Source organism: Salvia splendens, chromosome 11 (assembly GCF_004379255.2).
Source record: "Salvia splendens isolate huo1 chromosome 11, SspV2, whole genome shotgun sequence".
Taxonomy (NCBI): domain Eukaryota; kingdom Viridiplantae; phylum Streptophyta; class Magnoliopsida; order Lamiales; family Lamiaceae; genus Salvia; species Salvia splendens.
Window position 1 is genome coordinate 12757128 of NC_056042.1, and position 22309 is coordinate 12779436.

At 37.0% G+C, this 22309-nt stretch overlaps 1 protein-coding gene across 2 annotated transcripts; it reads left to right on the forward strand.

Annotated features, from left to right (window-relative positions):
* The first annotated feature begins 12403 nt into the window (after window positions 1-12403).
* Window positions 12404-18882, forward strand: LOC121755764 (protein starmaker-like). 2 transcript variants are annotated; one of them, XM_042151141.1, is made up of 14 exons: window positions 12405-12902; window positions 13788-13991; window positions 14114-14295; window positions 14642-14768; window positions 14844-15044; window positions 15492-15545; window positions 16140-17003; window positions 17090-17200; window positions 17321-17394; window positions 17485-17536; window positions 17624-17710; window positions 17814-17857; window positions 18049-18123; window positions 18211-18882. In XM_042151141.1, the coding sequence occupies exons 1-14, from the start codon at window positions 12798-12800 to the stop codon at window positions 18632-18634; spliced, it is 2604 nt and encodes an 867-aa protein (XP_042007075.1). In that variant the 5' UTR covers window positions 12405-12797; the 3' UTR covers window positions 18635-18882. The 2 variants fall into 2 exon arrangements, with proteins under 2 accessions (XP_042007076.1, XP_042007075.1); XM_042151142.1 differs by lacking the exon at window positions 15492-15545 and having other exon boundaries at window positions 12404-12902.
* Window positions 18883-22309: the final 3427 nt, after the last annotated feature.

The window sequence follows — 22309 nt, forward strand, 5'->3', positions numbered from 1 at the left end:
CAGCCGCCGACGCCGTTCCCGACAGGTAGGTGGTCGGAAATTCGTTCTTCCATCCCCTCTCTTCTCTCTCTCGGATTTCTCTCGATTTCGAAATCAAAGAAATGAAATGAAGGGAGGTTGTATATATAGAAAATTTTTTCATAAAAGACAAAATTTCACGTCTTTTCATTTTGATGCGACGAGTAATTAATGCAGCGTTGAAAAACGTGCCTGATGTGACGCAATTCTTATCCAATTGGAAAACGTGCCTGATGTGACGCGATTCTTATCCAATTGGAAAACGTGCCTGATGTGACGCGGTTCTTATCCAACTTTTCGTCTTGATTTGTTGTCGAAAGTGTATTTGATACGTGGTCTATTCTTTCGTGTAGGTAACGATTTAACGGGTCGTTACATTCTACCCACCTTAACAGAAATTTCATCCCGAAATTTGCTTACGTCCTTCGAATAGTTCGCACTTAGCTTGCTTCAAAGTTTCGCGCAATTCCAAGAAAAAAGTTCATGGTCCATCGGCCTCCATTCGCACTCTCGATCTCCTTGCCTCGTCGTGACTTGACATTAGGGGTTCACCCCAAACTTTCAGATTCTCGTTCGTTTTCATCGCTCGGAAAAGCGATAAATTATCTCAACTTAAAACTACGGTTCGCGCGTATTCAATCTAGCCTACAACATAAGCACTCTATGTTCGCAACATACTTCATCATCTTTCTTTCTCAAAATATTCTCATCTTTCTTTCTCAAAAACTTTTCTATCTTTCTTTCTCAGAAACTTTATCACCTTGCTTTCTCGAAAACTTTCTCATTTCAAAACATTTTACCTTCTCTCTTGTTGAGCGCGACGAGACGGAATGTTGAGCCTTCAATGAATACACTTTTAGTCTAGCGAAACGAGTCTAGACTAGATTGAATAAGAGACTCTCGATCCAGAGCGGAAAGAAAAACCTGGCACTGATACCATTCTGTCACGACCGCCCACCCCAGGGGTGTTGCAAACGAGGCGATCGTGACCAAGGGACAAACATTAAGAATAGCATTTAAGGATAACAGTTCATAAGAAAGGCTCAACTTGCTTAGAAGAATAATATATCTCAGAGTGTACGAATCACAGAGTGCACACTCGAAAAAAATCAGAGTATCAACAATCAACAACTCAAAACAAATATTATCCCAACAATATTTGGCGAAAGAAACAATATTCAGCGGAAGTATTTCGAGAGTAGAATAATGTCATGTATGAAGACACAACATATTCTAGACATTTGATAGACATTCTTCACTTTTATGCTCAACATCGCCCGCCGTCATCACTGCTCCACCTGCACATTTTTAAAAGAAATGCAGGGCTGAGTACTTGGTGTACTCAGTGGACACGTGCCGAAATATATTTTCATAACAACTGATTTTGTCAAGCCACTCTTTGAGTGAACTCGGAGTTTTAGGAAAAGTCCGAGAACACTAAACATTTTTCTTTTCCTTTTCAAAAGCGATCTTTCGATCTATTTTCCTGGAACGTATGCCGTATCTGACAAACCCGATTTCACTATCTCTTGTTCATTCCTCAATCCATTCATCATTCATCTTTCCTTTCATCATTCATCATATCTTAACATTCAAGTGCCGGGGAAGTGGTTACCTCCCACGGTCTCCCATCAATCCATTCCATTCATCGTTTCAGTCAGATAGGCATAGTTCCAAAACAAAATATGACTTGACATAACCTTTTCAACTTTATTTTTTTCCTCATAACACATTTTTGAAACATAAACTCATTTTCCTATTATCAAAAGCCGAACACATAACATCATATAATAACACCAAGCAAATAGCACTTATCACAATACATCACATTAAAAAGCAAGCTCATAAAAACTTTAAAAGAAAGCCCACGAAATGCTTCTCGTAAAAACTGTACGGTAACTAGAAAGCCCACCTCGATCAAAACGCAGCGCCGCTGCTGTCGCTGCCGGGAGACGCGAAGCCGGGAGGACGCTGCTGTCGCCGTCCAGCCATCCTCAGCGCCGCCGTCCACCGTCGCCGCCTCCAGCCATCCTCAGCGCCGCCGTCCACCGTCGCCGCCTCCGGCGGCGCTCTCTCTCTCTCTCGGATTCTCCCTCTCTCTTCTCTCTCTCGGATTCTCGATTCGTTCGTAGAAGTAAAAGAAATGAAAGGAGGTTGTATTTATAGAAAAATTTTCATAAAAGACAAAAATCACGTCTTTTCGTTTCGATGTGACGCGTAATTAATGCGGCGTTGAAAAACGTGCCTGATGTGACGTGGTTCTTATCCACTTGGAAAACGTGATGACGGCGGGCGATGTTGAGCATAAAAGTGAAGAATGTCTATCAAATGTCTAGAATATGTTGTGTCTTCATACATGACATTATTCTACTCTCGAAATACTTCCGCTGAATATTGTTTCTTTCGCCAAATATTGTTGGGATAATATTTGTTTTGAGTTGTTGATTGTTGATACTCTGATTTTTTTCGAGTGTGCACTCTGTGTATCGTACACTCTGAGATATATTATTCTTCTAAGCAAGTTGAGCCTTTCTTATGAACTGTTATCCTTAAATGCTATTCTTAATGTTTGTCCCTTGGTCACGATCGCCTCGTTTGCAACACCCCTGGGGTGGGCGGTCGTGACAGAATGGTATCAGAGCCAGGTTTTTCTTTCCGCTCTGGATCGAGAGTCTCTTATTCAATCTAGTCTAGACTCGTTTCGCTAGACTAAAAGTGTATTCATTGAAGGCTCAACATTCCGTCTCGTCGCGCTCAACAAGAGAGAAGGTAAAATGTTTTGAAATGAGAAAGTTTTCGAGAAAGCAATGTGATAAAGTTTCTGAGAAAGAAAGATAGAAAAGTTTTTGAGAAAGAAAGATGAGAATATTTTGAGAAAGAAAGATGATGAAGTATGTTGCGAACATAGAGTGCTTATGTTGTAGGCTAGATTGAATACGCGCGAACCGTAGTTTTAAGTTGAGATAATTTATCGCTTTTCCGAGCGATGAAAACGAATGAGAATCTGAAAGTTTGGGGTGAACCCCTAATGTCAAGTAACGATGAGGCAAGGAGATCGAGAGTGCGAATGGAGGCCGATGGACCATGAACTTTTTTCTTGGAATTGCGCGAAACTTTGAAGCAAGCTAAGTGCGAACTATTCGAAGGACGTAAGCAAATTTCGGGACGAAATTTTTGTTAAGATGGGTAGATTGTAACACCCCGACTTTTTCTACCTTTTTATTGTGTTCTTGAAATGACCGTCGTTTGTGCACTTGAAAATTTTTCGACCTTGTTTCTTTTGTCGAGAAAAGAAAGTAACTCTTTGTATTAATTTAGCTTATGAGGTAAGCTTCGTATTTAGCTTATGAGGTAAGCTTCGTATTTAGCTTAGGAGGTAAGCTTCGGTTTAGCTTATGAAGTAAGCTTCGGGTTAGTTATGAAGTAAGCTTCGGTAAACCTATATATATAAAGGAGTCGAAAGAGGTTAAAGGAAGGAGGGGAAGAAGGAGAGTCGGGCGCCTTCACATGTGCATTTCGAGAATGGAAGGGACAAAAGTTAAGGCTTTAAACGAACGAGGTGAGCTTTCTTATACAAAAAAAAAATACAAATCGTATTTTATGAGAACACGAACACATGTTCGTGATGTTTAAAGATGTTGTCTTGCCATAAATGCTTTGTTTTATGTAGTGATGCCTATCTGTTTGGTTATACCGAATGTGCTATGCCAAAATGAATGAATGAAACGAATTCGGACTCCAATAGGACCGCAAATCCTATTCGAGTTAGTGTACACAAAGGAATGGACCGTGTGTCATCGTAAGGGTTGGCCGGTCAATGTGATCGTGGAAGGTGGCCACCTTCCCGACACACTATGAATTATCAGATATGGCGGATTACAAGAATGAACTTAGTCTGATCAGACGGACTTTATGAAAATGAACTTAGTAAACTCGGGCCTTTAAGAAAAACCCCGAGTGTTACTGTGATGATGGCTTGACAATATTTTAAAATGTATAATTGTATTTTTCGGCAATGTGTTCACTGAGTACTTTTGTACTCAGCCCTGCATATATTTCTAAATGTGCAGGTTGAGCGGTGACGAGCACGGTGGGTGTTGAGCATGAAAGTAAAGAAGATAGTAAAGAAAACTTTCTGAATATATTATGTCTTCATACATAATAATATTCTACTCTCGAATGTTTCCGCTGAATATTGTTTCTTTCAACAAATATTGTTTGAATAATATTTGTTTTGAGTTGCTGATTGTTGAGATACTCTGATTTTATTCGAGTGTGCACTCTGTGTATCGTACACTCAGATATATATTAATCTTTTAAGCTAATTGAGCCGTTCTTATGAACTGTTATCCTTAAATGCTATTCTTAATGTTTGTCCCTTGGTCACGATCGCCTCGTTTGCAACACCCCTGGGGTGGGCGGGCGTGACAGAATGGTATCAGAGCAATTTTTCTTTCCGCTCTGGATCGAGAGTCTCTTATTCAATCTAGTCTAGACTCGTTTCGCTAGACTAAAAGTGTATTCATTGAAGGCTCAACATTCCGTCTCGTCGCGCTCAACAAGAGAGAAGGTAAAATGTTTTGAAATGAGAAAGTTTTCGAGAAAGCAAGGTGATAAAGTTTCTGAGAAAGAAAGATAGAAAAGTTTTTGAGAAAGAAAGATGAGAATATTTTGAGAAAGAAAGATGATGAAGTATGTTGCGAACATAGAGTGCTTATGTTGTAGGCTAGATTGAATACGCGCGAACCGTAGTTTTAAGTTGAGATAATTTATCGCTTTTCCGAGCGATGAAAACGAACGAGAATCTGAAAGTTTGGGGTGAACCCCTAATGTCAAGTAACGATGAGGCAAGGAGATCGAGAGTGCGAATGGAGGCCGATGGACCATGAACTTTTTTCTTGGAATTGCGCGAAACTTTGAAGCAAGCTAAGTGCGAACTATTCGAAGGACGTAAGCAAATTTCGGGACGAAATTTCTGTTAAGGTGGGTAGAATGTAACGACCCGTTAAATCGTTACCTACACGAAAGAATAAACCACGTATCAAATACACTTTCGACAACAAATCGAGACGAAAAGTTGGATAAGAATCGCGTCACATCAGGCACGTTTTCCAATTGGATAAGAACCGCGTCACATCAGGCACGTTTTCCAAGTGGATAAGAATTGCGTCACATCAGGCACGTTTTTCAACGTTGCATTAATTACTCGTCGCATCAAAATGAAAAGACGTGAAATTTTGTCTTTTATGAAAAAAATTTCTATATATACAACCTCCCTTCATTTCATTTCTTTGATTTCGAAATCGAGAGAAATCCGAGAGAGAGAAGAGAGGGGATGGAAGAACGAATTTCCGACCACCTACCTGTCGGGAACGGCGTCGGCGGCTGGGGGAGATCCTCGGCGACGGTGGCTGGGGCGGACCGCGACGGCGAGCCGCCGCGCATACAGCAGCGGTGGCGGCAGCGTGGTGGCGGCGTGAGCGTAGCCGAGAGAAAGAGAGGAGTACGGCGTGAAGGCTTTAAAACGAACGAGGTGGGCTTTCTAGTTACCGTACAGTTTTTACGAGAAGTTTTTACGTGGGCTTTCGAACTAAAGTGTTTCCAAGAACATTCATATATCGGTTTGAGCATCATGTTATATGTGATCAAAGTGAAAGTGTTGTTGCGCATGTTATGTTGTGATATATGTGTTGATTTATCGAGTGATTTGTGATTTGCTCGACTTGTTGATGTGATATGAGATGATGCTCGATCTTGACGGAGAAAAAATGATTTATGTTTCAAAAACGTTTTGAGGAAAATAAAGTTGAAAAGATTATGTCAAGCCATATTTTGTTTTGGAACTATGCCTATCTGACTGCAACGATGAATGGAATGGATTGATGGGAGACCGTGGGAGGTAACCACTTCCCCGGTACTTGAATGTTAAGATATGATGAATGATGAAAGGAATGATGAATGATGAATGGACTGATGAATGAACAAGAGATAGTGAAATCGGGTTTGTCAGATACGGCATATGTTCTAAGAAAATAGATCGAGGAAAAGAAAAATGTTTAGTGTTCTCGGACTTTTCCTAAAATCCCGAGTTCACTCAAAGAGTGGCTTGACAAAATCTGTTTTTATAAATATATTTTCGGCACGTGTCCACTGAGTACACTAAGTACTCAGCCCTGCATATGTTTTCTCTATGTGCAGGTTAAGCGGTGACGAGCGCGGTGGGTGTTGAGTATGAAAGTGAAGAAGATTGTAAATAAAACTTTCTGAATATATTATGTCTTCATACATAATAGTATTCTACTCTCGAATGCTTCCGCCAAGTGTTGTTGAGATAATTTTATCTCGAGTTGCTGATTGTTGAAAAGACACTCTGATTTTATTCGAGCTTTTCCCATTTGTTTGGAGCTAAAGTCGAGTTTGCACTATGTGTATCATACACTCTTATATATATTATTCTTTTAAGCTAATTGAGCCTTTCTTATGAACTGTTATCCTTAAATGCTACTGTTAATGTTTGTCCCTTGGTCACGATCGCCTCGTTTGTAACACCCCTAGTATGGGCGGGCGTGACATATATATATATATATATATATATATATATATATATAATACTAAAATAATGAAGTAAAGGAAGATAAAAGAAAGAAGAGGAAATAGAAACCAAGAAGAAAAGGGAAAGAAGAAAGGGGAAAAATCACATTTTTGGTACTCCTTTCGTCACATTTTCCTTTTTAGTTTGTCTCACAAAAGATGTCATATTTCATTTTTTGGAAAAAGTTCTATCTCACATTAATATAAATATACTACTTATTTTCTCTCTCCACCTAACACACAAAACAACACTCCTAAAATCTCGTGTCATTCTCCAACTATGTCATCTATTATGGGACAGAGAGAGTACTATTTAATTGAAATTTCCATATATACCATATATGACTCAAAAATCACATGTTTGGTACCTAAAGTTATTTTTTGTCACGAGATATAAAAAAGGATATAAAACAAAGATATGTATCATTTTTGTGCGAAAGTGAAAGATCATGTACTATTTATGTAATTCACTCTTTTTTTAATATATAAAACAAAACATTCAATTACTATTACTTTAATCTATTATTATTGTTACTCTCTCCTTATCTCTCATACTCTATTTTATTTTTCAACACAATTTCTTGATCTCTGTGCCCAAAAGTTTTGTCCCAATAAGTACAATATTCTTTACATTTTTAATCTTTATGCCCAAAAATTCCGTCCCAGAAAGTACAATTTTCTTTACATTTTTTCACACTCATATTGAAAAAATAGACTTGGCCGAAGTATTATACAGTACAACATTACATTTATAATTTATCTAATTCAGAACAAAATTACTCAATATAAATTAATGAACTTCATCAGCATTACATGTATTGTAGTAGTATTATATTTTGGATTGTCTGGTAGCGGTATTACTCATGCAATTTCTATTTATAGGAGTAATAACAATTATTATTTCATTCACTTTATTCTCTTATCTACTTTATTCTTTCTTTAACTTTATTCTTTTTCCACTTAATTTACTAAATAGTATTTTCTTAAATATTTATTTAGAGCCATTTTTTCAAATATTTTACTTTATTTTTCATTTTTTCCCTTACTTAATGATTTTGGTAAAATAATTAACTTTGCCAAAAATATGCTATTTCTCATAAACTATAAAAGTGGTATGAAAAATCACAAACTTTGGCGGAGCATGTTTTTTTTCAACGGGTCCATTTTAAAATTTTCTGAGAAAATACGATCTATGTAGAAAATTATAAAATATGTGGCACACCATAAATTTTAAATCTTACGACGTCGTTTCCTTTCCTAAATACTTAAACTAATTTCAATCCTAATTAAGAGCTATGGTGAACCATGTACGACGCAAGCATTTCTGCAAGAAAACCACGATGCAACCAAATGTACAACAGTCGAATCCTGTTGAAACCGATGAAACAACAACGGTACAACCTTTTGACACATCATACACCACTTGAAGAGAAGTAGCAACATCTAGGATTAAATGTCACTTAATCTAGTCGGATCCACCTTCTAACCCGTCGGGGAAAAAACAACCGAAGGCGAAGTTTGTGATTTTTCGTACTAATTTTATAGTTCATGGGGAATAGCAACTTTTTGGCAAAGTTAATTGTTTTATTGACCAAAACCCCTTACATTTATACTCCATTCGTCCACGAATTAATGTCCACATTTGTCATTTAAGGTCATCCACGATAGATGTAAAGTGTCATTTATTTGTTTTGTTTTTTTTCCTCATTTATGGGTAAGTATAATTCGACACTCTACTAAATCATTACACTCACATTTTACTATAAAACTAATACTCACTTTATAGATATGAGACCTATACCACACACTTTACTTCACATTTCTTAAAGAGTGAACTTGAAAAATGGTACCTGATGTTTCAGCTTCACACAAAAATAATCCCTGATATTTTTATAGCATTTTTGGTACCTTGTAACGAAAATAACCCTAGGTACCAAACATGTGATTTTTGAGCCATAGAGGGTATTTTTGGAAATTTCAAACTAAACATGTGATTTCTTTTTTCTTTTTTCGTTTTTCTTCTTCTGTATCTATTTTCTCTTCTTTCATTTTTCTTTCTTTTCTTCTTTCTTTTTAGTATTTTGTCTCTATATTAGCGGTACTTTTTACCAATTTTTGCAGCAAGATTTTAGGTCATTTTTCGTATAGTACTTTTCAATTAATAATTTAATTAAAAAATCATCCTTAATTATTATACATTTGAAATCCTAACGATACAATATAAATGATTTATTTACAATTATAATTCAAAAAAAATATTTATTCTCAAAAATCATACTTCCAACAACCACAAATATCACCCAATTTGGCATTGCATAAAAAACACATTCACTAAAAGGCATCTGATCATAAACTTGTAGGTAAAGAAAGTGGGAAAAAGGCAATGTCTGTTCAAGACTTCGATATCTGGACGAGGGTTAAGGCTCTTCAAAGTGATCCAACAACCTAGTGATACGACCAAGGAACCGGACCCGAGGAGCACACCTCATTGAAGGTGCATGGGAGATCCGTTATGGGAGCCATGGTGAGACGTTTGCAAGAGGGGCTCTCCATCTTTATCCGAGGGGTGTTGCAAAGAGAGTCGTCGAAGCCAGAAGTCTCCAATCTCAAGCGTAGAACGATCTTTGATAATTGAGTTTAGTGAAAGTTTCCTAAGGTTGCTTCCATCTTTTTGGTTGAGATCTTAAGGTCCTACATCTAATTGTTCATCACATCCACTTCTTTTCCTTTCTAATCTCCCATCAATTTTATTTTGATCTAGTTTTTTTGGCCAAATTCTACCTATTTTTTGTGTTTTTGTGTTATTTTGAGGATCAATCACTTTGGGCATTATCTTGAGTTGTTCTTATTCATATTGGCTCAGCAATACATGGATCTTTATCATTGATTTACTGTAAAATCTCTATATGTAATTAAAAGTTTGAGAATGATTTCATTATGTTTATAATTTAAGATTAACTTTTATTTATAAAATCTTTATATGTGATTAAAAGTTTGAGAATGATTTCATTATGTTTATAATTTAAGATTAACTTTTATTTAAACAATGACAAATAAGCACACAAATATTAAATTTAAATTATTTGTACTAGTACACCTTAATCTTATGGGTGATACCATAAGTAAGGATATAAGTAATTAGTATAACTATTGATTATATTGAGTTTAACCTATCAAATAATGAATGTGAATAAAAGGTGATCATGAACTAACTGTGCGAGCTAGAAATATCTTATTACGTTATAACGCACAAATTGATTATAACTAGAAATATCTTATTACGTTATAACGCGCAAATTGATTATAAATTATAAAAACTGACACATACTCAAAGCATCGGCTAGCCGGTAGTTCTTATATTAATGTATACACAAAACTTATGACGAATTCTTATCAAATTAAAATTCAGTTTCTATAAATGATTTGAATGTTCAATAAAATATTTTCATGACATTCATCAATTTCAATTACTTTACTATTTTCTTTATCCGACGAAAAATGTCACATTTCTTGGTGACATGCGATTTTTAGATTGTTATTTTATGTGTTTAGAAAGGTACTTGGATGTAATAATGATGATTTACTTTTTCTAAAAATAAAAATTGACATATATTTTATGACAAGTGAAAAAGAAAGTGACTTCTATTATGCTAGATTCTCACATTTATGGGAAATTACGATTTTTGGATCTAATAATGATGCCAATGTCATAAACTATTGATATGTCATAAACAAATTATGCATTGGCAGGGCAAAAATCATCTGGTGCACGCTCAAATGCCTATCTATAGCATGAACTGCTCCATCCGTTTCATAATAGGAGTCACTTTTATTGAGGCATAAATTTTAAGAAAAGTAAAAAATAGTGGGTTTAAAAAGTTAGTAGAATATGAAACCCATATTTTTATATTAGTTTTATAATAAAATGTGAGTGAAGTGAATTAGTTGAATGTGTGACCTACTTACTATTTATGGTAAAAAGTTAAATGTGACTCTTATTGTGAGATTGACCGAAATGACAAAATGTGACTCTTATTCTAGCCAATGAATGGTAAAAAGTTAAATGTGACTCCTATTGTGAAACTGACCGAAATGACAAAATGTGACTCTTATTTTGAGACGTAGTGAGTACTATCTAGCCAATGAAATATATGCAAAGTGGCGAATATCTGTAAAATCAATTACGTGCCTGAGTGACCCAAAAAGAACATTATTTGCGCAAGACCAGATTCAGTGAAAGGGCGTTGAGTGTGCTTTTGTTACACTCCAATCATGTTAGTCGATCGTGAAGCGTTCAATGCGTATTTGGTAAAAATCATGCATTCCCGAAGTCATATAGACATGTATCATTGCACATTAACATGATAATCAATGTGAAAAACAACTAATTTTGCCGATGATGAGATCACATCTACCTCGACAACTCATCTTAAGGTGCACCGCCTCAATATTAGTATTTTTTAAAGTCGACATTCTTCTTTAAGTGAAGAAATAATTCACGTCCAACTCAAACAACATATCATAAAACATGAAGATGACGACATCAACAACAAACACAAAAAATAAATTCGAATTGTTTGTAAGAGTGTCAATAGTGGGGGAGCCGCGGATGGTGGCTCGGGTGCGCGGCCCCCACTGCAGAGAGTCACGAAGTGTGGCTGAGAGCTGAGGGCCGAGAGAGAGCCGCGGCCGCGGCCTTCACGCGGCTCAGCCTTGTGAGCCGCGGCCCACCACTGCAGAGAGCTGCGATTTGGTGGCTCGGCCACCGAATTTTATTTTATTTTTTTTCCGAAAATTCTTTTATAAATATTACACTTCCATTTTCATTTCTTCCCACTCCATTTTATACCCTTCAAAACCCTAATTTTAATCCTATCAAAAATGGAATGTGGAGATGGTGATTTCCCGGGATATGGAGACTCGGGATACGACCTCATTAAACTTGGGGATAACTTGTCCTTGTACGAGAAGTCGACGAACCCTCTCACCAAGAAGATGTGCTACGACCTCATTATTAGATTGAGGTCGAAGTTGGGGTGGGCCGAAGGGTCGGAGCCGGGCGAAGCTAGCTGAAGTGGGGGCGGTGGCGGCGGCGACGAAGGTGGTGAAGAAGATGTGCCGGATTCCGATGACGCCACCGAGTAGGAAGCGGTGGCGTCTTTTTTGTAGAGTTTTTTAAAAAATTTCGTTGTATAATTTTCCTCTATCTATAATACGACGAAAATTTATCTTTAATTTGTTTTTTTATTAAATTATGTTTATTTTCCAAATTATTAGTCTAATTAAATTTATTGTAGTTAAATTAAAAAATATCATTAAACAAAATAAACAAATTAATTTTTATTTTGGAGAGAGCCACATTTCGTGGCCCTTGTTGTTTTTGGGTTTTAACCATTGTGGAGGGCCATGGAGAGCCACATTTGGTGGCCGGGCCAACTTTGGTGGCCCTCAAGGGCCACTACTGTGGACACTCTAATATTCAATCTTCATCTTATTGGTGATACCATGATTAGGCATGGACACTGATTATATTGTAGCCTACCAAAACGTGATTATATTGTAGCCTGCCAAAATGAGTGACAATAAACTAGCTATACGAGCTAGAAAATATCAGATATAATCTTTAAAAACAGACAAGTGCTCGAACCATACAACCATACGTTGGCCGGTAGTTCTTAATATCAATATATACAAAAACTTATAACCAATTTTTATGAAATTAAAGTTCACTTTCTATATAATCTCTAAGTCATTTAATTCATATTAGCACCTCTCTTTATTTCTAGGGTATTCCTTGCTCAAGTGGTAGTAATATCTAATCCCATGAAGAAGAAGGGATGGTAAAGGCCTAAAGCATATAGAAGAAGAGTGAAATGCAAACACGACATATACAAATACATATAATATCTGAATGTAAATCGTATTGATGAAAGATATTGCTCTGGATTCGCCAATTGCGGCTGCGCATGCGCTGTTGCTTACACATCGCATAATTACTCTCGTCGGATTCTGCTCTACTTTCCATCTCAATTCTCAATTCTAGGGTTTGCGAATTTCAAATTCTCAACGGGACACAACTTGTTCCTAAATCGTAGCAAGAAACAATTCTATTTCTGGGCCTAGGGTTTCCTGGGCATTTTGTTCATGCTTTTCGATTTGAGTGGAGAGATCTGATTACAAGTGTGAGGATGCCTTCGCTGTCCGACAAACAACTGGAAGAGCGGCTTACCACAGCTGGGAAAACTCTTGCTCACCCTCCTTCCTCGCTCGATCAACTCCTCCCTCTTCTCGATGTAAGCTCTCTACGCCCTCCCATGCTGATTGCCTTGCAAATCTTTGCATTTTCTATTTCTTCTTCTGCGCTTACTAGTCACGGTAATCACTACTTTCATTCACTGCTCTGCAAATTATTTTGTTATTGATTTATTACTCTGTTGATTTTCTCGGAATTCTCTCTCTCCTTCAGTCCTTTGTTAGTATACATAGGTAGATATCAGGCCTAACTGAATGATTCAAGCGCTTCTAGTTCTACAGGTGACCTATAACAAAAGGAGAGAATTTTTCTGGGTCTTGATTTGTCTTGACACCCAAAATTATAGTATTAGGATTTATGTGGAGGCAAGCATGTTTTCTACCCTGCCATACTTTAATGGCCTTTTTTGCTCTCAAGAATGTAAATTTGGTTATCAATTTTTGCTGACCTTGCCTTTCCGGTAACTTCTCCTTGTTAATACTGTTAACATAAAAAAACACCTCTTGCCAAAACCTAAAGACGCACTCCATTTGCATTTATTCGTGTTGCATTATAATTTGAAAATGCTGCCTTGCTCTCTAATATTCTGGTATGTACTTGTTTACTCTAGTTTTTTATGCCACATTATCAACAACACATTTGCTGAAACTTCAAATGAAGATTCTTTTATCATTTCTTAGTTCTTTCTGTTGGCGGCTAAGGCTGCAGTAGCTGTAGAGAACATGTTACAGTGAGTGTTATATGGCTTTCTATTCTACTTTCCATATATTTTGGAATTTCAGTCTTTTGATTCAGTTTAATCTTCTGTAAGTGATAAGCGTTCTTTCTGATTCACGTGCATATTTCATATGGTATGCTTATTCTTACCGTTTTTATATTAATAAAGAGTACTTCCTTTAATCTTGTTTTTTTTATCTGATTTAAGGGAGTTGAGGAACTTCTATCAAAAGTGGAGCAGTCTCCTCCCAAAACAATGCAAACTGCCCTTTCTCCACTAACGAAGGCTCTTGCCATGGAGTCACTCTTAGAGCATTCTGATATTGACGTAAAAGTAGGTGTAGCTTCTTGTATCAGTGAGATAACCAGGATCACTGCTCCGGATGCTCCATATGATGATGAGAAGATGAAGGTTGATATCTTTGATATTCTATCTCTCTCACACCCACATCCACACCCACACACGCATGTACACACACTCACCCTCTCTCCATCTGTCTTGGTTTTGGTTGTTGATACTTGATTTGGCTGCAGGATGTCTTTCAATTGATTGTATCATCCTTTGAGAATTTGTCAGACGTTTCCAGCAGATCCCATGAAAAGAGGGCCACTATACTAGAAACTGTGGCCAAAGTAAGGTCCTGTGTAATCATGTTGGATTTAGAATGTGATCAGATGATTGTTGACATGTTCCAACACTTCCTGAAAGCTATTAGGTAATTTTTGTGTCATGTGCTGATCAACTGTTACTATCACCTCTATTTCACTTCATTTGCCTGGAACAAGGCAAGTGGCAGATCTTGAATTCACTTTGTTGAAAGTTTTTATGCAGCCTAATTAGTCGTATTCCCACAGTCTTTATGCCTTGAGAATTAAGATACATGGAAACAGATAGCAACCGAATTATCTGGTTATAAGTTTTAGGATGCGAAATTAAAGTAATTTCTTAAGTTATCCATATAAGTTTTCTGTTCCAGGTTTCTAGTTTCTAATGATTTATGGTTGAGATGGTAACTCATTCCTTCCCAAACTGCTTATTTGCTGCTATTTTACTGCTCCCAGTGATCATCTTGATGAACCCATTATTGCAAACATGGAAACTATTATGACTCTTGTCATAGAAGAAAGTGAAGATATCTCCCCGGATCTACTTGCTCCAATTTTGGCTACCTTGAAAAAAAATAATCAGGTCAATTTCCTGGGCATTCTTTACAAACTATTCAACTCCATGTATTACGAGGTGCTGACAGAAATACACTGACAGGATGTTACACCAAAAGCAAGGAAATTGGCTGAGAGAGTAATAAAGAACTCAGCTGACAAGCTTAGACCTTATTTAAGACCAGCAGTAACATCTTTAAATACTTCATTTGATGAATATAGTGAAGTTGTAGCTTCTGTGTGTGAAAAGAACACTGGTACTGTCGGGCATAGTAATGAGAGCATCACCGTTAAAGACCTGCCGGTAAGATACCGTTCGTTTATTGATTAAGTTTGTCTTTATGAAATTTTGAGATCTTTGTCTGCTGCTTGTAGCCACTATATTATTACTGTAGTTGGCCTTGTTCTTCTTTAGTTGTTGATTATGACACGGGCTACTCAATTAATCATTTAAGCTGCGTTAGTAATATTATTGTTTATCCATTTTGCAAAAATGGGGTGCATACTTCCAATCTCTTTTGGGTCCTCTTTTGCTTTATTTTACAATAGTAGATATGCTTCATTCATCCTATAATTTTGGTCCATTATGTGGCTGTGTTTATCCACGAAGTTTTGATGTTTGTGTGGCGGTATGTCTCTGAATTTGTTTCACCGGACTTGGTAAAAGTAGAAGACCTGTGACTTTTTTGTTAAAATTTGTTATTTGATGCCCCTGGCAAATGTTGATACTATATTATGCTCTCTGTTATAGGTAGTCGAGGAAAAGTGTACCAGTGCTTCTCCTGCTAAGGATCCAGGAACTTCAGTATGTATATTTATTAGTAGTATATTGTTTAAACATTTACTTGTTTAGTTAATATAATAACTGAGCTCCTTCTCTTGTTTAAATTTGATGCATTGGTTAGCTCCCCCTTCCCAAAAAGCACAACAATAATATGAAGACTAGTTGCTACATCAAAACTCTCAATTTATGCTTTCATAATCATGTCTGCATTGTTCTCCATGCTTGAGTAATATTCCATGGATTGTTAAACTAACTTCTTGTTGTGGTTTCTGTGCTTTTTTCCATACTTGAGCATTTTATCCATAGTTTCTGTGTTATTATCTCATACTTTCTGATTAAGTTAACCTTTCATTTGTGTACTGATGGAAACTATAGAAATGAGTTGGATTGAAAAGGTCTTTGAGGAGACAGTGGTTGTTATATCATTTGTGCAATTGAACTTTTAAAAATATTGCACAATTCATGTTACTAAATTGGGCACTGGTAATTTATCAAATAAGACAGATAGCTGTAAACCCATGCCTGCTTTACTTGCTGTACTTCAGATTGGGTTCTTTGTAAACATGGGAGTTTTTTGCTATTCAGTTCATAATATTTCATGCCTGTTGTGAGCAGGTGGCTCAGGATGATGGGGAAGGGACAAACTATCAGGATAAAGGTTCCACTGCTATCAGATCACCAAAGTCAGTTGTGAGTAATGACAATGAGAATGGGACCAATGAAATTACAACTGAGGCAGATACTTCAAATAAGGTTGATTCAGAAGGACAACATGATGCAAATTCAACATTCAGAACTGAATCTGGTGACTGCAACGCACATAAACCTGAGAAAATGGAAGCTGAAGCTGAAGTTGAACAAGTGGAAGAGGAAGCAGAAAACCATGATACTCCAGATAGAGATGTACATACTTCTCCGATTGAGGTTAAACCTGTTGAAGATCCTAAATCTTTGGACAAAGCAGAGGACGAAAGTGTTGATGCTATCACTGAAGCATCTAAACTTGTTGAGGCTCACATTGAAGAGTCTAAACCCGTCGAAGCTGTCACTGAAGCATCCCCGGCACAAAGTGGCAGCCACCCTGATGAGAGCCTATCTGAAACAGATATTAAGGAAACTAGGGAAGAAACGTTTGACGATGAAGAGACAGTATCTGTTGATACTGCTCCAAAGAAAGCATCTGAAGAAGAGTCCATGTCAGAAGTAAAGAAGCAACGACATTCAGGAAAGAAGCTAACTGATGACTCGTCTGACAAGGATCGAGCATTGACTGAAATAGTTGCATCAAAGAATGATGATGGCTATGCAAGTGATTCAGAAGATAGATCACTGGACCAGGCAGAAAAGCCAAAGGATGCTAGTAATAAAACAGATCATGGATCCACATTGAAGAAGGGAGATGTAAAAAAGAGTGGACGTGGCAAACCTACGTCTGATAAAAAGACTCCAAAATCTTCAGCAAAGGCATCCCATGGGAAAGTAAGTTGGGGTCCTCCAGAATTATTTATTAGTTCTACTTACTTTGATTGAACATTCTTTCATCTATATTGCGTTTCTTACTGTAGGACACAATTACTCAGAGGAAATCCCAATTGAAATCCACTAAACCTGGAGGAGTTCAGGAAGAAACTCCAAGAACAAGCACTAAGAGAAAAAATAATCCTGGTAAAGAGAAGGTATGACCTTATATACTTCTAGTGCTGTCCTACTTTTGATGCTACATTTGCATCCCAAAATATTGCATCTAATGTAAGTCAGACCTTTTTACTAACACTGATGCATTATTTCTTGGCCAGGCATCTGAGACTCGTGAGTTAGGGGAGAATTTGGTTGGTTCAAAGGTTGAAGTGTGGTGGCCAGAAGATCAGCTGTGAGTGATTCTCTTACATTTCATATAGTGCTTAATTGGTACTGGTAACACAATTTAGAACATCTTTTGCTTTTGGTTCATTATTGCCAGTTATTATGAGGGTGTGATCGATTCATTTGATTCTGCCAAGAAGAAGCATAGGGTCAGTGCAAAAGTTATGAGTTTCATTCTTTTTTTGTTGTTTTGATTTAAAAACCCTAATTTGTATTCATGCTTACATCCCAAGTAGGTCTTATATAATGATGGAGATGAAGAGATATTGAACCTCAAAAAGGAAGAGTGGCGTTTTCTTAATGAGGATGCGGTTTCAAATGGGGTAAGTGACTTTCTATTTTCTTGACAAGGGGAGAACTTCCTAAATTTGTCTATAGTTGTATTATCTACTTCTTGTGCTTATTCTTCATATTTTCTGTGAACAGGATGAGGATGTTGAGCATTCAAGTCATGATACTTCCTCTGACGTGTAAGTTTCTATCCTCACAAATGCTTCAACCTTGAGTATATTCAGTGATCGCGTTGGTAATCCCAAATTTATAGCTTTCTATAGTGGGTACGGTTTGAGAAACTAGGGTGTGATGAGATTTGATAGCTTGTAAAATTGTATGCTTTACTCTAGTTACCGGTTTTGCTGAGAGTATGATTTCCCTGAACCAGACGAGTAAAGAGGAAAGGTAATATGAGCTCTGGAACAAGAAGCAAACGCCAAAAGGTGGAGGGTTCAGCTAAAAGGTCTGTTCCCCTTGCTCCCAATCTCTTTATGAAGCATTTACAACGGTTATTTTAAGAATAACGAAAGGTGTTTTTTTGCTTTTCCAGCAAACAAAAAGATACTGCAACAAAAACCGGTGGCAAATCTAAGGATGATGGGAAAGCAGAGTCAGGGTCCAAAGAAAACAACCTGAAGGGCACTAAAAAATCTAAAGATCAATCTCAGAAAGCTGGGGGCAAAGGTCAAGTTGATTCTGCCAAAGCATCTGGGAGATCTAAAGAGGATGTCAGCAAAAACTCTAGTAACTTGAAACAAGACAACCTACGGACTCCAAGGTCAAAAGGTGGCAAAACCCTCAGTTCTGGTGGCGCGAGAACAAAATCTAACGCATCAAAGGTGAAAGAAAGTGATAAGATGAAGGAGAAAACACCCGATACTGCAAAATCATCAGAAACCGCCAAAGGGAAAGCTATCGATAGTGCCAAATCACGGGAAAGTGAGAGTAAGGCTGGAAAGAAGCGAAGAAAGTGAATTATATGTTGGCATGGTTAACCTATTGGGTTGTGTTTTTCACATGTCCAGTTATTTTATAGACTTTGTAGGCTATATTAGGCTTGATTATTGTTAACGGTGGTCTTAGCTTTAACATTTGTCATTGTAGTTGGTAGTGGTTATGTTGGAGGTAGTACTGTGTTTTATCCTTGGATGGATGGAGTCTTAGTCTTAGTTTAATTTTTGAAGCCAATACTCTTATGGTAATAGAGAAAAGTTCAGCAGCACTGTCCGCCTACATGAATCTTATATTTTGAGGCTATAATTTGTGATCTGTCTTTTTATCATTCCAAAACTATAAATATTTTTACATATCCAACGAAAAATCTACTTGATGTGAATCAATTTATTCCATCTTTTCCTATTTGTTTCACGCATTTTTATCATGTTTGTGGACTTATAAATGTGTGTATTCCCTTCTTAGGTCAAAATTGCAGTAGAATAAAGTGTAAAAGAAGAGTTTGATGTATAGAGACTCACACGATCGATTGATTTTTACTGTTCTTGAGACACGGAGTATTTGTTAGGTAAAAAAAGATGTTAGATTTTGGTTGGAAACCCCATGCAAGAAACAACGTGAGTTGTTTTGAATTTCTCATTTTCTTTTTTAATATTATTTGTTTTGTATTTTAAATGATAACTTATTAAAATAATTAAGGATATGATTAGGGAGTTAGTAATCATATTTAACAGCTTAATTTGGTCAAAATCAGGATTAAAAACAATAACTGTTAAAATTTGATGGAAAAGTTAACTTTGGACCGATCGTGGTCCGAGTTGAAATGTTTGAGATCCAAAATTCAAAAGATAATGTCTAGGACAAAAATCGTAAAATGAACATATATTTAAGACAAGTTTTGGCTTTTACCCTATAATAAAACACAAATGAAATAGTTTGACCAATTTGAAATAAAGATAAAAATATTTTTGAAGTAAATATCCCATGAAAATAAGGTACAATCGAGGAAAAAAAAGTAAATTAAAGGAAAAGATGGTAGAAATGGAAGATGGGGGATAGGGGGAAAAGGTAGGAAGCGTAGTGACAATATTATTACAAGAGTAAAAAGCTGGTTCAGTCTGATGAGTTGGCTGCCATTCAATCTCTCCTTATTGGCCTCTTTGCAACGAGATTCATATACCAGTACGATTATGCTGTAATGCCTTTGCTTTGTCGTATAACTCAATGCAACGTCCCCATCAGTAATTAAATTTGGAGAGATTTCATCTGAGAATATTACTGAGATTTGAAGCAACCATGCTTCCATCCTTGAACCAAAATCTGATGATGAGGAATTCATATCAGTTCATATATGGACACGAAAACAAACTTCCATCCTTGATCCACGCTATTATTAGGTGATACTGACAAAATAAGTCATTCCCAACCACAGTAATATTTTGAGACAAAGCAGGGCGTTACTCTCATTTATCAGTACCTACAGAGTTCTCCGTTAGCAAGCATCATGTACATAGATAACACCCCTTCTGCCGATGCCACAACATTTCTGTCAAACCTCTGACTTCTCCTCATTTTTTCGCTGTCAAATATGATGTGTGATTACATCTTTATATTCTTGGATGTGTCCTGTAAAAATTGAGAAACCAAACACACATACTACGAGATTGAGCTACACACACAAAGCTCACTCGAGCAATATGAAGATATACCAACTGACATGAACATAAAATGATAAAACCATGAACATAGAATGATAGAGCCAATGAGAGAAAAAAACAGAGAAATTTTATTTGAATATACTCAATAAAAAATGATTACATTCGGTTACAACACGCTTTTATAGCTGATCAAACAAGAAGGGAAAGAAACTAGAAAGTGTCAGCTCATCCATAACTAATTATTTAACTAACTAACTGGAAAATATCTTCCAACGGTCACCAACGGCTTCCGACGGTAACTTGTTCTCGGCTTCTCACTTCGAGCTTTGTTTGATGTATTTCAACACCCCCCTTCAAGATGGAGTGTATAAGCTTTAGAAACTCATCTTGCTCAAGATCTTCTCAAAAGCAGCAGCACCAAGAGCCTTTGTAAATATATCTGCCAGTTGCAAGTCATTCTTGATGTGCATTGGTTTGATGATTCCTTCCAAATACTTTTCCCTCACTGTATGACAATCTATCTCTATATGTTTAGTACGTTCATGAAAAACCGGATTCACACTAATGTACACCGCAGCTTGATTATCACAAAAGAGAGGGACTGTCTTCTCTACTTTTATTCCAAAGTCTTTTAATAGTGCAATAGCCCAAGTCACTTCACAAGTTGCTTGAGCCATTTCTCGGTACAGCTTCGGCAGAGGATCTAGATATGGTTTGTTGCTTCTTGGATTTCCATGACACCAGTGAAGATCCAAGAAAAAGACAGTATCCAGTCATAGAGCGTCGAGTATCTGGGCAAGATGCCCAATCAGCATCTGAAAAAATGCTAAGCGTTGGTGTTGCTTTGCTAGAATAGAACAGCCCATGACCTGGTGTAGCTTTCAAGTATCTCAATATCCTCTCACTTGCTTCCCAATGATCAACACATGGATTTAATACGTACTGACTTAGTTTATGCACAACAAAAGTGATGTCGGGTCTAGTAATGCATAAGTATAGCAGTCTCCCTATTTTCCTTCTATACTTAGAAGAGTCTTCCATCGCATCACCCGCTTGCTGTTGTAATTGTTTTGAAGGATCCATTGGCACAGAATATGGTTTGCAACCAAGCAAACCTGCATCTCTCACTAAATCCATTGCATATTTTCTTTGGGAGACCATGATGCCTTTTTCACTTCTTGCTATCTCCAAACCAAGAAAATATTTGGGAGTTCCTAAGTCTTTAAACTTGAAGAACTGACTCAGAAACTCTTTGAAATCCTTCATGACCTCAGGCTTGTTAGTGGCTGCCATTAAGTCATCCACATACACTACCACTGCAAAGAATAATGAACCCTCATTCTTGAAGAAGAAAGAATGGTCGGAGGCTGATTGTTGCAATCCGAATTTGGCTAGTACTTCAGTGAGCTTCAAGTACCATTGTCTTGATGCTTGCTTCAATCCATATAAGGATTTATTGAGCTTGCAGACCATTCTAGAGCCACTGTGATTGCCCTCCTCAACAAGAAGCCCCGGAGGAATATTCATATAGATCTCTTCTTTGAGATCACCATAAAGGAAAGCATTATTTATATCCAGATGATAGAGAGACCAGCCATGTATAGCAGCTAGAGCAAGGATGAATTTGATAGTAGTCAATTTTGCCACGGGTGAGAATGTGTCTAGAAAGTCAATGCCTTCTAGTTGAGTAAACCCCTTAGCCACCAAACGAGCCTTGTACCTTTCAACAGTGGCATCTGGTTTAAATTTCACTTTGAATACCCATTTACAATCTATAGGTATTTTCCCAATAGGTAGAGGAAGAATTGTCCATGTGTTGTTCTGTATGAGAGCAGATAATTATTCTTGGATGACTTGCTGCCACTCAGGGTATGGAGATGCTTGTTTGTAGGATTTAGGTTCAAACATAACAGTCATGAGAATGATATATTTGAGGTGAGGAGGAGATAGTTTAGAGAGTGAGAAGTAGGCTGAAATGGGATAGGAAGATGAGGATGAGACAGAATTGCAAAGGTAGTCAGTAAGGTGGGCTGGAGA